The sequence below is a fragment of the Aquarana catesbeiana genome, linkage group LG01 (genome assembly GCF_042186555.1).
Source record: "Aquarana catesbeiana isolate 2022-GZ linkage group LG01, ASM4218655v1, whole genome shotgun sequence".
Taxonomy (NCBI): Eukaryota; Metazoa; Chordata; class Amphibia; order Anura; family Ranidae; genus Aquarana; species Aquarana catesbeiana.
The window spans coordinates 445,955,651-445,972,590 of NC_133324.1; the positions used below are offsets into that span (position 1 = coordinate 445,955,651).

General features: G+C 39.1%; 1 protein-coding gene across 11 annotated transcripts in view; it reads left to right on the forward strand.

Moving 5' to 3' along the window:
• The window catches only part of SLC24A2 (solute carrier family 24 member 2), a 273,770-nt gene that overhangs the window by 235,093 nt on the left and 21,737 nt on the right, over positions 1-16,940 (forward strand). For all 11 annotated transcript variants that reach the window (XM_073636439.1, XM_073636393.1, XM_073636481.1 and 8 more), the window contains one exon: positions 12,984-13,102. In XM_073636439.1, the coding sequence (XP_073492540.1) occupies positions 12,984-13,102 (119 nt within the window). The remainder of the gene's footprint in view (positions 1-12,983; positions 13,103-16,940) is intronic.

The following is a 16,940-nucleotide window of genomic DNA, read 5'->3' on the forward strand; positions in this document are numbered from 1 at the left end:
ATTCAAAGATTTGACCATAAACAGTAGATGATGGGATGCAGCCCAACCCCAGCAAAGTGTAAACGTCCACCCTCGTAGTGCTGGGGGAAAGCTTGTACTTGCTCCAGCCAGCTGCAGTGCTCTTCTCCCTCCACCCAGACCTCAGCATCATCACCTACCATACAGGAACATTAACCCTGTAAGGTATGATGAGACTTGAGTGTTAGTTACCACAGCCACTCACAATTTACCCAGGAGCCCCATTGGACCAGTCACAGCACTGGAGAAAGCCTACTGGAGCAAGGAATAATTTAAAGGTTGGTACACACAGATCACAATTAGTTTGGTTCAGCAGGGACCAGCTGAATTTTGATCTATGGGTGGCCTTGTCCCATCACATCAGCTTCTGTAAAATGGGACTGCTGGAAAAACTTGTTCGATCAGCGGCTTACAGCCAATCAGCTGCAGTGCTGATCAGTGTATTCTGAGAGAAGAGTCCCCACTGTCAGAATACATCTCAGTAAAGGGGACTTATGCATCCACCTCTCTTGTGTGGATGAATGAATCTGGTAGGCTTGGTTTACACTGCAGTATGGAGCGGCTCACAGCAGGGGTCCGGTGCGTCCCTGTTCTCCATTTCAGGTCTGATTTCAGCCCGAATTTTGGGCTGAATTTGGACCTGAAACGAACCAATAGACGCACAGGACTCTTCTGCAACCCGCTCTACAGCCGTTCCGGAGCTGCGCGAACCGGCTCCATTGAGAGCCGGTCACAGTCTCCTGACATGCAAACTGAATGTGGGGAAACCCACATCACTTCGCACTAGTGTGAACCCAGCCTTAAGGGGAAACCTGCATCCAATTTGCTCTAGCGTGAACCCAGCCTTATGCCCCGTACACACGGTCGGACTTTGTTCGGACATTCCGACAACTAAATCCTTAGGATTTTTTCCGACGGATGTTGGCTCAAACTTATCTTGCATACACACGGTCACACAAAGTTGTTGGAAAATCCGATCGTTCTGAACGTGGTGACGTAAAACACATACATCGGGACTATAAACGGGGCAGTGGCCAATAGCTTTCATCTCTTTATTTATTCTGAGCATGCGTGGCACTTTGTCCGTCGGATTTGTGTACACACGATCGGAATTTCCGACAACGGATTTTGTTGTCGCAAAATTTTATATCCTGCTCTCAAACTTTGTGTGTCGGAAAATCCGATGGAAAATGTGTGATGGAGCCTACACATGGTCGGAATTTCCGACAACAAGGTCCTATCACACATTTTCCGTCGGAAAATCTGATCGTGCGTACAGGGCATTAGTGTTTTTTTTAATTCAGCCCACTGGGTGAATGAAAAAAAACCTATGTGTGTGTGCCAGTTTAAGTGGTTTTACCTTAATCCTCTGCTCCTAGAATAAAAGGCCCATACACAAAGTGAGAATATGGGACATTTTTTTTTTTCATGCTAGTCTCATATGGAAAACAAATAGGTTACTAAAGTTACAAAAATTCTCATTAGACAGAATACAACTTCCAAAATGATGTATTGTAATGTATTCTTTAATTTCCGAGCATGCACAATTTTTTTTAGTGCAAATACTATAATATTTACATGAAAATTGTTCGTTCTGTAATTTTACAAGAACTTTTTTTGTGTTTATTTTGTGATATTTTTTTAACATGAACTGTTGTAATCAGCTCTTGAAAGCTGTGTACTAATGATCAGATTATCTGACAATCGCTCCAAATGCGCTTGTTTTCGTCCAATGTTCTCATTATGTGTACTAGGCATTAATGAGAATTTAACCCATGCACAGCCCCGGGGGGGGGGGCGCAGTTTGGCATGTTCGCCCTGGGTGCTGGATGACCTTGTCCCGGCACTGCCTCCAAACATGGTATGTATTATGGCATCCAAAGAGTTCAATTCTCGTCTCATCTGACCAGACTATATGCGCCCAGTATTTCATTTTATTAAACATAACTTAGAGCGGAACTTCAGTAATACAGCCCACTTCCTGTTTCTTGTCTGGTAAAAAGCCTAGAGAGAGTTTGCCAGGAAGGTAGGGGGGATGAGTCATAAGAGGGCCAATGAGAGCTGCAGAGCTGGAGGTGTGACTTTGTGTGTCTGTGTAAATCCAGGAAGTGAACAGGCAGCAGCATCAGCTGCTCACAGTTCAAATGATTGCAGCCAGACTCAGTGGAGGGAGATTTCTGCAGCATATTTGGCAAGTACAGAATCACAGTATATATAAAATAATATGCAAAGTGGTTGGAGGGAAGCTTCAGAATGGCAAAGATGTTTTTATTACAAATTATGTGAGCAGACTGCAGTTCCTCTTTAATTTCTGAACTTACCATATTTGCCGGCGTATAAGCGGACCCAAAACATTGGTTTTGGGATATACTCGCCGTATGAGATGACCCCCTTCCGACTAGTCTGTCTAGTAGCTTTGGTAACATACTGAAACAACAATAATAAGTCTGTGCAACTTGATCACCAGCTTTGTGAAGCAATGCTGCGGTGGTAAATACCTCATGTGCCTGGCAATATTCATTTTAGGGGAGAACCAATGTGTGCAGAGCCAGATGGAGGGTCAGGTGCTTCAAACCAAAGCTCTGGTGGTGGATGGCGAGATGGCAGTGGAAGGAAGAGGAGCCGAGGGGTAGCCGGAACAGGTATGATTTTGCCCAAACGAGATGGTTCCGATCACCGCATTCAGTAAACATACTGTATACAGTATGTGAGCCAATCACTGCTCGGATTGGGAGCGGATTTGAGAGTCAGAGAAGCGCGGGCTGATAATGTTACAACCTCTGCCAATTCTAGCAGGTTTTGTATTCATTAACCTCCTTGGTGATTTTCCCGAGTGTGGCTCGGGGTTATATTTCAGTACCAAAAGTGTTTTTAGACCAGCTAGAAAACAGCGATAGTAAATTACAACACTTGCAGAATTGAGCGATAGTGAATCGTGGGGAAATTCATTTTATTATTATATTATTATTTTTTATAATTATTTATATTTATTTATTATAGTAAACAAAAATGGTGCCGCGCTAATCCTGGATAAATTAGCTAAAGTAACTTAAAGTGGTGTGACATACATAAAAAGTGTGTAATCACAGATATAGTGACACTATAGCAGTGAGAACACTAAACGTGTATCAATCTCCACTCATATGGCAACAGCACTGAGTGGTGGAATGATAATCATCTGTGGTGACAATAGTCATTAAATATCTCTCATCATGTCCATAAACAAAATATCAATAGTGTAAAAAGTGTCACTAATAAATAAATAATAAATCAATAAATATATCTCATCATGCCCATAAACAAAATATCAAAAATATAAAGATATAAAGAGTGTTGTTTAAAAAAAGTGCATAATGCAATCTAAAGTGACTTTTAGTACATCGTAAACATGCAACACTTGAAGTGACATTGTGCAACAGTGCAATGACATTTTTTTAGAAAATAGTAGAATATCCAGAAATTGACAAGTGCTATAGCATGAAATCTATTTGATATAGCGTGACTGTAACGTCCTGACATGCAGCAGTTGTAACAGTACAAAGTGTTTCAGCAAAAACAAAAGGTCCTTCTTGGAAAATGTGGCAGCCAAGTCCTAGCATGCAACAGTCGCAGTGCAGTGCTCACAAAAAATCACACAGTGCACATCTTCGTATTTGTACACACAGGTAAGAAGTGGCCCCTTACCTTAAGGTAATAGGGCAAAACACATATGACCTTAAATCTTTAGGGGGATCCTCCTATAGGTGTAGAGCGCTATCTTCCCGGTCCTAGTCACAAGAGAGTGGTTCCCTCAGTGGTATAGGAGGACAGAAAACATAGGGAGTCCCAATAGTGTAATAACGTTTTAACCAACAGCTTTTATTCAGTAAATTAAGGGTACTCACATAAACAGCATAAAAACATTCATATCTCCAACGAGCGGCGAGCTCGTATACCTCTCACAGCATGTAAAGCCTGTCCCGTCCCTACGCGTGACGTCACACCACACGTGACTTCATCAGGGATTTAAAACGAAAAACAATATTTATATTAGTATCCGGGGAAAAGGAAAAAATATATACTGGGAGTATGCTCCAGAGATAGGCGAGCTAAACCAAGGGGAATAATCCGATCGGTATGGTCGAATCTAAAGAGGGATTTATACACATAGAGATATACATCCCGATGTAAGAAAAAGCAAAGCTATATAAAAAAACGCAGAAAGGGAAGGCGGTCATGCTGCCATAGGTAAACAATAACAAATAAGGCATCAGTAGTATATCTATATCAATTATTATGGGTATAAAACATCATAATTGACACATAATAAGATAACTTAGATAGATAAATAAAAGGATACTAGCGTTCCTTAGTGATTTTTAAATTACTTTTTTATATTTATTATGTATATTTTAATCTGTTATTTTAGTGATATATGGATTTGACGCTAGTATCCTTTTATTTAATTTTTTAAATTAGCCCTTAGTCCTCCTATACCACTGAGGGAACCACCTCTTGTGACTAGGACCGGGAAGATAGCGCTCTACACCTATAGGAGGATCAAATAGATTTCATGCTATAGCACTTGTTAATTTCTGGATATTCTAGTATTTTCTAAAAAAATGTCATTGCACTGTTGCACAATGTCACTTTAAGTGTTGCATGTTTACGATGTACTAAAAGTCACTTTAGATTGCATTATGCACTTTTTTTAAACGACACTCTTTATAGCTTTATATTTTTGATATTTTGTTTATGGGCATGATGAGATATATCTATTGATTTATTATTTATTTATTAGTGACACTTTTTACACTATTGATATTTTGTTTATGGACATGATGAGAGATATTTAATGACTATTGTCACCACAGATGATTATCATTCCACCACTCAGTGCTGTTGCCATATGAGTGGAGATTGATACACGTTTAGTGTTCTCACTGCTATAGTGTCACTATATCTGTGATTACACACTTTTTATGTATGTCACACCACTTTAAGTTACTTTAGCTAATTTATCCAGGATTAGCGTGGCACCATTTTTGTTTACTATTATTTATCCACAGGGTTTGGGTTGTAACCGATTCTGTGCAGGCAGCTTCTCCTATCTGAGTTCTGTTTAGTTTACACCAGATAGCGTGGGAATAATTATATAATTTTAGTATATTTATTTATTATATTATAATTTATGATTTTGTGTTTCAAATTTTATCATACCCGGGATATCTACTAGACTCTTGTTCGGACAGATTTAAGTGTGTTATTGCTAAGAATTACAGGCCTACAATATAAAACGCCAAATTTCTATGCAAAATAATTGAGACACAAAAATCTGACATAATCATACCGCCAGGGAGGTTACTAGAATACATCACTTGCCGTGGTTGGCAGAGGTTGGAACATCATCAGCGCGCGCCTCTCTGACTCTCAAAGCCAACCCGAGCAGACTTTGTATTCATTAATAGACTACATCGCTCACACTGATTAGCTCAGCACCGAAGCTACATACAGTATTACCGCATATCCAGTGGGCTGACATCCAGTGGGTGGCATTTTTACCGGCGTATAAGACGACCCCCGATTTTTGGGGGATATTTTTAAAAATAAAAGGTCATCTTATACACCGGAAAATAAGGTATTTGTTTTGGTTTCTTTGTTAGTATGGATTGCATGGGTTGTTACCGACATGTGGTGAAAATTTGATGTCAATAGAAATATATTTACCTAGAAAAATTGTGACTCGTTCAATACTTATTTTAACTGTTGTATTTAAATTGCTAATCTGGTTAAAGTCCAACTATTCTTTTATATATAATAAGATTTTGTAAGACTCTGTTCACACCACAGAGATGCAAATAAGTGTAACAACATTAAATAACAGAACCCAATGTTTGTTCACATTCTTCTCAACTATAAAGCTCTTTTATTTTAAACCGCTATACACAATCAAGAGCTGGTAGACAATAAGATTTACAGCGCCTTGAAAAAGTTTTCATACCTCTTGAAATTTTCTGCATTTTGTCATGTTACAACCAAAAACGTAAATTAATTTTTTGGGGATTTTATGTGATAGACCAATACAAAGTGGCACATAATTGGGAAGTGGAAGGAAAATGCTAAATGGTTATCCAAATCTTTTACAAATAAATATGTGAAAAGTGTGGCGTGCATTTGTATTCAGCCCCCCTGAGTCAATACATTGTAGAACCACCTTTCATTGCAATTACAGCTGCAAGTCTTTTTGGGGATGTCTCTACCAGCTTTGCACATCCACAGAGTTAAATTTTTGTGCATTCTTCATTGCAAAATAGCTCAAGCTCTGTCAGATTGGATGGAGAGCGTCTGTGAACAGCAATTTTCAAGTCTTGCCACAGATTCTCAATTGGATTTAGGTCTGGACTTTGGCTGGGCCATTCTAACACATGAATATGCTTTGATCCAAACCATTCCATTGTATCTCAGGCTGTATATTTCAGGTCGTTGTCCTGCTGAAAGGTGAACCTCTGACCCAGTCTCAAGTCTTTTGCAGACTCTAACAGGTTTTCTTCTAAGATTGCCCTGTATTTGGCTCCATCCATCTTCCCATCAACTCTGACCAGCTTCCCTGTCCTTGCTGAAGAAAAGCATCCCCACAACATGATGCTGCCACCACCATGTTTTGTGGTGGGGAAGGTGTGTTCAGGGTGATGTGCAGTGTTAGTGCAGAGTTTTGCTTTTAGGCCAAAAAGTAAAATTGTGGTCTCATCTGACCAGAGCACCTTCTTTCACATGTTTGCTGTGTCCCTCACATGGCTTCTCGCAAACTGCAAAAGAGACTTCTTATGGCTTTCTCTCAACAATGGTTTTCTTTTTGCCACTCTTCCATGAAGGCCAGATTTGTGGAGTGCACGACTAATAGTTGTCCTGTGGACAGATTCTCCCACCAGAGCTGTGGATCTCTGTAGCTCCTTCAGATTTACCATGGGCCCCTTTGCTGCTTCTCTTATTAATGCTCTCCTTGCCCGGTCTGTCAGTTTAGGTGGACGGCCATGTCTTGGTAGGTTTGCAGTTGTGCCATACTCTTTCCATTTTTGGATGATGGATTGAACAGTGCTCCGTGAGATGTTCACAGCTTGGGATATTTTTGTATAACCTAATCCTGCTTTAAAAGTCTCCACAACTTTATCCCTGATCTGTCTGGTGTGTTTCTTGGCCTTCATGATGCTGTTTGTTCACTAAGGTTCTCTAACAAACCTCTGAGGGCTTCACAGTACAGCTGTATTTATACTGAGAATAAATTACACACAGGTGGACTCTATTTACTAATTAGGTGACTTCTGAAGGCAATTGGTTCCACTAGATTTTAGTTAGAGGTTTCAGAGTAAAGGGGCCTGAATATAAATGCACGTTACACTTTTCAGGTAATTATTTGTAAAAAAAAATGTGAAAACCATTTATCATTTTCCTTCCACTTCACAGTTATGTGTCACTTGGTGTTGGTCTATCACATAAAATCCCCCAAAAAATACAATTACGTTTTTGGTTGTAACATGACAAAATGTGGAAAATTTCAAGGGATATGAATACTTTTTCAAGGCACTGCACTAAAGACAAACTGGCTGTTCACTTTTGCAAGGGGAGTTGCACTTTGCAAAGAAATTTCCCCCAGCATTTTGTGAATGTGGTGAAACTTCACTTTGCAAAGAATCACATACAGGCGGTCCCCAGGTTACGAACAAGAGAGGGACTGTAGGTTTGTTCTTAAGTCGAATTTGTCAGTTGGAACAGTACATTTTTAAGTGTAACTCCAGCCTGTGCAGTGATGTTCCGGGTACTTCTGGGCATGCAGCCGTGTTATTTGGGGCTTTTGTGGACATGCAGTACTGCAGTGCGGGATGTGTCTGGCGCTGCAAGATGGCTGCTCTGCGCTATCCAGGACCGGTGTGGAATGCAAGCGGCCAGCAGTGATGTCACGCCACCTCCGTTAGTAAGTAGGAGTCATTTGCAACTCTGGTGTTCGTAACTCAGTGACTGCCTTTTTAAAAATGTGATTTTATTTGCACATGATTGGATAATGGAAGTCAGCAGAGCTTCATCTCATTCACTAAACTCTAAGGAAAATTTACTTTCAAAGTGTAACTTCCCTTGCAAAGTGAACAGTGTATCCTCCTTTGGTAAATAAACCCTGATAGGTTTGATTTATTAAAAGACTAGAAAATTTTAAAAAGTCTACTTTTCTGCACTTCTGTATTAATGAATAAGGCCAAGCTGCATTCTGTTAAAGCACCCAAACATATGCAAGCCAAAATCTTTTTCTTTAAAGCCAGGCTACAACTTGTACGACCTGGTCAAGGTAATAATTCTGATTATAATTAGGCAAGCAGCAGCTAAGCACTACCATTGTAGATGATCCCAAAGGAAAATTATTCCACAAAGTTGTTTTGAGTTAATGTATAAAACATTTTTTAGCTTTTGAAAAATTGGTGACAGCGCAGCTACTGAATAGAAAATTAAATTCATATATTATTCAGTGTATTGTTAAGTGCTTGAATGTAAGGCTAAAATTGTTTTGTGAAGTACAGCATTATTGGTCATTTTGTAGTGGCACAGAAAATACATTTCTGAGTGAATACAGTGCTATGTCATTAATGTCTGCATTTTATGTTTTTTTCTGAAAAATTGTGATTTATGGCCATAATAGCAGCAGAAACCTTTATGCATAGAAATTGGCTGATTAATCAATGCTTCAACATGGTCACAGGTCTTCTCTAGAACATTGCTGGTTTTACTGTATGTATGGAGTTGCTCACATAGGATACGGTATGGCAGACATACTTATGGCAGACATACTTAACAGATATTTAGGGTGAACATGTCACCTACTTATATTAGACAAGCAAAATATTTGGGGGTTACACCCTAAAAGATGCAATAAAGATGGTGCAGCCATAAGACCATAAAACAGAACAAAATATTACACCGCACACATGCAAAAAATGACATTTAACTCCTGCAAGGCTATTTAAAACACCTAGGCATTTTCAAAAAATATGGGGATTTGGTCACACCATATGGCTATATGGTGCTTAAGCCCACTTACTGCGTAAAAGTACCCCATTATTAGTGGGTCCTACGCTATGCAAAGAATGGAAGATCCTGCTTCTTTGAACCATGGTATAAATACACTCCTCTATATGGGAGACCTAAAGGATTCCTCCTATATCACAGGTGGACACTAATAAGAGGCAATGAGAGGTTCAGAGAAGCAGGATCTTCCATTCTATGGATAGCGTAGGACCCACTAATAATGGGGTACTTTGACGCAGTAAGTGGGCTTAAGCACCATATAGCAATATGGTGTGACCAAATCCCCATATTTTTTGAGTTCAGGTGTTTTAAATAGCCTTGCAGGAGTTAAATGTAATTTTTTGCATGTGTGCGCTGTAATATTTTGTTCTGCTTATATTAGAGGTACACAGTTAACTTACATTCTTGGAAATGCAAGGTTAACAGGTTATTACAAGGATACACCTTCCAAATGGGCTCAAGTCTAAAGAGTTAGGATTGCAATGGCAAATGTGTTGTGCATAATAGGACATAATCTGACATGATCTGACATATTTAGATGTGTATCTGCAACTAACCTAAAGTATACTAGATCAATTTTCTTGCTGCTTTGTGTAATTTAACCACTTCAGCTCGCAAACCTGTAAATCACTTATAGAGCAGATGGGGCCTATTAATGGGCCTATTCATTTTGTGATAATTGAAGATATTTCAGTAATACTTATATTGTTTTTCAGGGGTTAAAAACAAGGCTCTCTCTTGCCATTTTTGTTTTGCTAATATATTTGTTTTATATGCAATCTATAGATAGAAGATGTAATACATTGAAAAATGCACTTTTTAATCATTATTTTTTTCCTGTTTTAAGGACAGCAACATTATATTTCTTTTACAAAGCATGGTAAAAACAAGTGAAAAAAATAATTACATTTTTTAATTGATTTTTTCAATGTGTCACAAAAAAAGGAACAAAACAAATAAAAACAACAAAAATGAATATTAAAATATTTGAAATAAAAAAATCAGCATCAAAATAAAAGACTAAGGGGTAGGAAGGAGTTTATTAGGGCTCAGTAGGGTTAATTAATGATTAATAAGGGGTTAAAGAGGAATACAGTTTGTTTATTTTTGTACTTTCATGGTTTCCTCAGCTGACATCATATGAAGATTAAAATCATTCCTTTGATCTGTGATGAATAAACCAGATTAACCACAATGCAGTAAAATAACATCATACTTTTTAGTGACACTACAGACAAAAACTGCTTTGGGGATACAGAACAAGTTCAGGCTGTTAAAATGACAGTTTGGATTTGCCAGTAAATGCAGCCAGGGAGCTGCAGGTAAGGGAAAATGAGCAGGGTATACCATAAATATCAAAGTATTTTGATAGAGGATTTTTAAGGTGTTTGTAATATGCTTAAAATCCACAAATTGTTAAAAAGCACCAGTATCTTTAACAGCTTCAGCCCCAGAAGATTTTACACCCTTCCTGATCAGAGCACTTTTTGAGATTTGGCACTGCATCCATTTAACTGACAATTGCGCGGTCGTGCGATGTTGCACCCAAACAAAATTGACATCCTTTTTTTCCTCACAAATAGAGCTTTCTTTTGGTGGTATTTGATCACCTCTGCGATTTTTATTTTTTGCACTATAAACAAAAAAAGCGACAATTTTGAAAAAAAACAATTTTTTACTTTTTGCTATAATAAATATCCACCAAAAAAATATAAATTTTGTTTTTTTCCTCAGCTTAGGCCGATATGTATTCTTCTACATATTTTTGGTAAAAAAAAATCGCAGGTCACATATATCGTGCAAAAACAATTATAAATATATACACGCTGCACTAAAAGGTATGTCTAATGCCCTGTACACACAGTCGGACTTTGTTCGGACATTCCGACAACAAAGTCCTAGGATTTTTTCCGACGGATGTTGGCTCAAACTTGTCTTGCATACACACGGTCACACAAAGTTGTCGGAAAATCCGATCGTTCTAAACGCAGTGACGTAAAAAACGTACATCGGGACTATAAACGGGGCAGTGGCCAATAGCTTTCATCTCTTTATTTATTCTGAGCATGCGTGGCACTTTGTCCGTCGGATTTGTGTACACACGATCGGAATTTCCGACAACAGATTTTGTTGTCGGAAAATTTTATATCCTGCTCTCAAACTTTGTGTGTCGGGAAAATCTGATGGAAAATGTGTGATGGAGCCTTCACAGGGTCGGAATTTCCGACAACAAAGTCCTATCACACATTTTCCGTCGGAAAATCCGACCGTGTGTACAGGGCATAAAAGTGCACAGTGAATAATTGATCTCAAATTAAATAAATAATGAACCAGTGAATTATAAATGTTAATACACATATATCATACTATGGATATAGTTAAAGTGCCTAGTGCATAACTGTGTATTACAAGCCAAAATATAAATAAAATAAAAAATATATATTAAAATCAAAAAACATATATATATTAAAAAAGCAGCAATGTATCAAAGTGCTTCTGTGCTTTCATGCAGTGTCCAAATATGTCAATAATGACCGTGCTTTCATATAGTGTCCAAATAAGTCAATAATGACCGTGCTTTCATGTAGTGTCCAAATATGTCAATAATGACCGTGCTTTCATATAGTGTCCAAATAAGTCAATAATGACCGTGCTCTCATGCAGTGTCCAAATAAGTCAATAATGATCGTACTTTCATATAGTGTCCAAATATGTCAATAATGACCGTGCTGAAAACAATGCTGTAAGTGATTTAAATCATATAACAAAGTGTTCATGTGTATGTAACACCTTTGCGATTAAGCTAAGTCAAAACACGCATGTGAACCGCCTCTGGGCTCTATAATGGTATTGGGCTCCTGGATTCCTCAGCATACACACACCGGGATATGAAACAGGAAAAACTCTATAGTGTAAGTACAGTTTGAACAGTTTATTAAATAAAGCAAAAAAGATCCCCACACAGATTAGGTGTGTCAGTTGCTACAATGTAAAGTAGTGAGTGTACAGCTTGTATAACAGTGTACATTTGCTGTCCCCTCAAAATAACTCAACACACAGACATTAATGTCTAAACCGTTGGCAACAAAACTGAGCACACCCCTAAGTGAAAATGTCCAAATTGGGCCCAATCAGTCACACCCCCCCCGTGTTATGTGACTCGTTAGTGTTACAAGGTCTCGGGTGTGAATGGGGAGCAGGTGTGTTAAATTTGGTGTTATTGCTCTCACTCTCTTACTGGCCACTGGAAGTTCAACATGGCACCTCATGGCAATGAACTCTCTAAGAATCTGAAAAAAAGAATTGTTGCTCTACATAAAGATGACCTAGGCTATAAGAAGATTACCAAGACTCTGAAACTGAGCTGCAGAACGGTGGCCAAGACCATACAGTTGTTTAACAGGACAGGTTATTCAGTGTTGTCACATGAAAAGGTAAAATAAAATATTTACAAAAATGTGAGGGGTGTACTCACTTTTGTGAGATACTGTATTGGGATTTATTTTTTTACCAAAAAAAAGTGTCAGAATACATTTTGGCCTAGGTTTATGAAGTAATTTTTTAAATTTTTCGTTTTGATGTTTCATAAGAGAAAGTAGAAAATATTGTTGTTTTTTTAAAATTTTCCGCCTTTTTTTGTCTATATCACAAAAAATATGCTTTGGTCATGAAGGAGGTAAAACCTTCCAGAGGTCAAGTGGTTAATGGCAGGCACTAGGTAAACATAATTAGTACTATAGACATCAGGCACATCCTTGTTCAGATTCTCATTTATTTGGGTAATATATCTGCTGTACAAAAGCAAGCATGTATGTCTGTGATCTAAGGCAGGTACTCTGCCCTATTAAAAAAAAAGTGCACTTTCTCTCTTTCCTGCTCTTACAGTGTTTATTGCTGTTCAATTATTCTCATTACAGACAAAGTTGAGCTTCCAAACAGTGCTAATGTTGAAGTGGAAGTGACACCACCTAAGGAATCTACTGACCCAGTTCAAAATGGAAATGTCACTCACAACATTGAAGCTGCAGAAACGCAGGTGATACATTATTATTTTTGTAATAATTTACTGCAGCCGGAATACTGTGCACAGCACATTGGTAAATAAGAGAGCAGTTTTTTGAGATACAAAAATCATTTAAAGCCCGAATCAAAAGAAAAAACATTTTTTGTGTTGGATAAAATGAGAATGGTTATAACTGCTGTCAAGTTTTCACTGTGATCCCAGTTGAGTGATTCACCGTTATGTTTTATCCCTGTGAAACCAGGACAAAAAAAATGAGTGGGACTGGTGTCACTGGTAAAGGAAGAGGTAGATAGTAATTTAATCCTGACAGAAGTTTTAACCCCTCTCCACTCTGCTACAAAAAAAAAAAAAAAAATGATGACTCTTTGCGGTTGATTTACCAAAGGCAAATAGACTGCGCACATTGCAAGTCCTTTGCATTCTGCAAGGGCATTTGCACCAGAACTTAGTAAATGAGGGGGAACTCTGCTGACTTCCATCATCTAATCCAGTGTTTCTCAACTCCACTCCTCAAGGCGCCCCAACAGGTCATGTTTTCAGGCTCTCCATTACTTTGCACAGGTGATTTAATCAGTTTCACTGACTTGGTAATTACCACAGCCGTTTCATCTGAGGGAAATCCTGAAAACATGACCTGTTGGGGCGCCTTGAGGACTGGAGTTGAGAAACACTGATCTAATCATCTGTTTTGTGAAATAATTTCATACAGTAATGTAATCTGTAAGATTACAGTGTACTGTATGTATTATGATTTTTCAATTTTTTGAATTGGCCATCGGGCTCCGCCCTCGTGTGTTGTGACATTCGCAGGGAACGGAGCCCGGCACACAGAGGCATCGGGCAGAGGACAGAGCCCACGGACACAAAGGGGCGACATCGCAGGATTCTGGGGACAAGGTAATTATACCGCACCAGGATCCTACAATGCAATCCCGAGTGTGGCTCGGGGTTACCGCTAATAGTACTGAAATTTAACCCCGAGCCACACTTGGGAAAACCGCCAGGGAGGTTAAAACTAGCAGGGTTGAATGAGGGAAGCAATGATTGTACCTGTAGACATGGGGTGTTGAGTGGGGGGGGGGGTTCTGCACATTGGAGATCTCCTCAGGAATTTTATCAATCTTATTTTTAAACTGATTGGCGATCTCCTGGGCAGTGAGTGAGTAAGAGAGTGGAGGCAGTGGAGGACAGAGTAGAGTATTAAAGGTAAAGAATAGTTGAAGGGGACTGGATGATAAAGTTTTAATGAGCGTGATAAAATAGGTCTGTTTGGCAGTGTGGAGGCAGGAATAGTATTTTAGGAGGGCAAATTTATATTGGTTGAAGTCTTCCTGGGACTTAGTCTTCCTCCACAGACGCTCAAGAGCGTGGCTACGTTTTCTAAGACTTCTGGTGTTGTTTGTTTGCCAGGGTTGTAGCAGTCGGGTCCTGATTCTGCGCGTAGTGAGGGGGGGGGGGCAAGCTTTTCTAGGGAGGGTGACAGTGAGGTGTTGTAGATGAAAGGGGCTAGGTAGGGCCAGGGCAGAGTTGAGATTTTGTCATAGAGGTGGTCAGTAGCAGAGTAGAGAAGAGAAGGGTTGAGGTGGCAAAGGTTTCTACGGGTAACTGTTAGGCGGTTGGAGGGAGAGGAAGTGGAAGACCTGAAGAGAATGAAACAAATAAAGTGGTGATCAGAGAGTGGGAGAGGATTGTTGGAGAGGTTGCACGGAGTGCACAGATAGGAGAAGACAAGGTCAAGGGTGTTGCTGTTGGAGTGAGTAGGAGCCTGTATCCATTGCCTCAGGTCAAGAGATGAGGTTAGACTGAGAAGTTTAGAAGTAGTAGTAGTATTAGCATTAACAGGGATGTTGAAGTTGCGAAGAATGATTGTGGGAATTTCAGAAGAGAGAAAGTAGGGTAGCCAGGCGGAGAAGTCATTCAGGAAGGTTGATCCCGGTCCTGGGGGCCGGTAGATGACAGACATTTTTAGAGAAACAGGAGAAAATAGATGAATACAATGTGCCTCAAAAGAGGAGAGTGTCAGAGGGAGGTGGGTGAAGTACCTGATAACTGCTGCGTGGGGATAGAAGGATTCCCACTCCACCTCCATTCTGTTCACTTGGTCTGGGGGAGTGAGTCCAGAGAAGGCCACCATGGGAGAGGGAAGCAAGAAAAGTAGTATCGGATTCAAGAAGTCATCATGCCATACCATCAGGGAGGCATGTGACTGGCTCCAAATTAATTCTTCAACAGGACAATGACCCCCAAAGATACAGCCAATGTAATTAAGAACTGGCTTTAGAGTGAAGAAGAACAAGGAGTCCTGGAAGTAATAGTTTGGCCCCCACAGAGCCCTGATCTTAACATCATTGAGTCTGTCTGGGATTACATGAAAAGACAGAAGAATTTGAGGCAGCCTACATCCACAAAAGATCTGCAGTAAGTTTTCCAAGATGTTTGGAACAACCTACCTTCTTAGTTCCTTCAAAAACTGTATGCAAGTGTACCTAGAAGAATTTATTCTGTTTACATGGCAAAGGGTGGTCACACCAAATATTGATTTGATTTGGATTTATCTTCTGTTCATTTACTGCCGGTTCACACAGGGGCAGCACGACTTGCAGGCCGACTCACAGAGGCGACCTGCACACGACTTCAGCGGCGACTTGCAAAACGACTTCTGTATGGAAGTCAATGCAAGTCGCCTGAAGTCACCCTAAAAATAGTACAGGAACCTTTTTCTAAGTCGGAGCGACTTGCGTCGCTTCTATTAGAACGGTTCTGTAGTACAGAACGGGCAAGTCGCCCCTGTGTGTACCGGGGTCTACTTTTCATTTTGTTATTGATAAAATAAAAAAACAATAACACTTGTATTTCTGAAAGCATTGCTAATTTACAGCATTTTTTCACACCTGCCTTAAAACATTTGCACAGTAATGTACCTTTACTTTTTTCCCAGTGACACCTATACACAAAATGTTGGGTATGGTTCTCAATAGGATAAGTAGGCAGAGAGTAGTAACAACACAGTATGAAGCACTACACTTTTCAACTCACTGTCCTATTTACTTGAACATAGACCATTCTTGCCTCCAGTTTGTATTTTTACTTTATTGAGTACTAATAACTAGCGTTCCCCAGTTTTTCAATGTCGTTGGGCTGATACACCAAATAAAACACGTGAGGCTGATTTACTAACTTTATCCAACCATGTGAAATGCAGATTCTTGTTTACTTATTTCATTTGCACATGATGATAATTGAAGTGAGTTAATTGCGTGACAGTTCTTAACTTCTTTAGTAAGTCGGCTCATCTGTATATTCTGATTATACAGGTATATAGCCATAAAAAATGCAGTAGGGCCTTTGACCATGCATTATTTTTGCACTCGTTTTAGTTCATCTCATTTATTAGTGTCTTTGTTTGAATAATGTAGAGAAGGGACAGATTCAACTACAACTCTGTTTGATTATAAAAGAATGCTGACCCTGTCACTGTATCTTGAAGGAGATAAGTATAAAATGTAACTACAAAAGGTTCTGCATTAACATAAAAGTCAAATCCTAAACCTATCATTTGTAGTTATTTTAATATGTTACATGGGTTTTATTGTAATGTACATAATACAGGTTAGTCAAATAAGTGTTGAACTTAGATACAGTACATATATATGATTAAGGTAATATATATACTATATATAGTACTTTGCTTGAGCCTGTAATAGTTCTGGTGTAATTGCCTCTTGTCACAATAGCCACATATGGCTTCTGAAATAGATCAGGTCTTGGCTGCACAGCATAGTTGGGCTATTTCAATTCTGATATTATTCTGTGGAATGTATCCATATTACTTTTAATAGCTGAGTTGGAG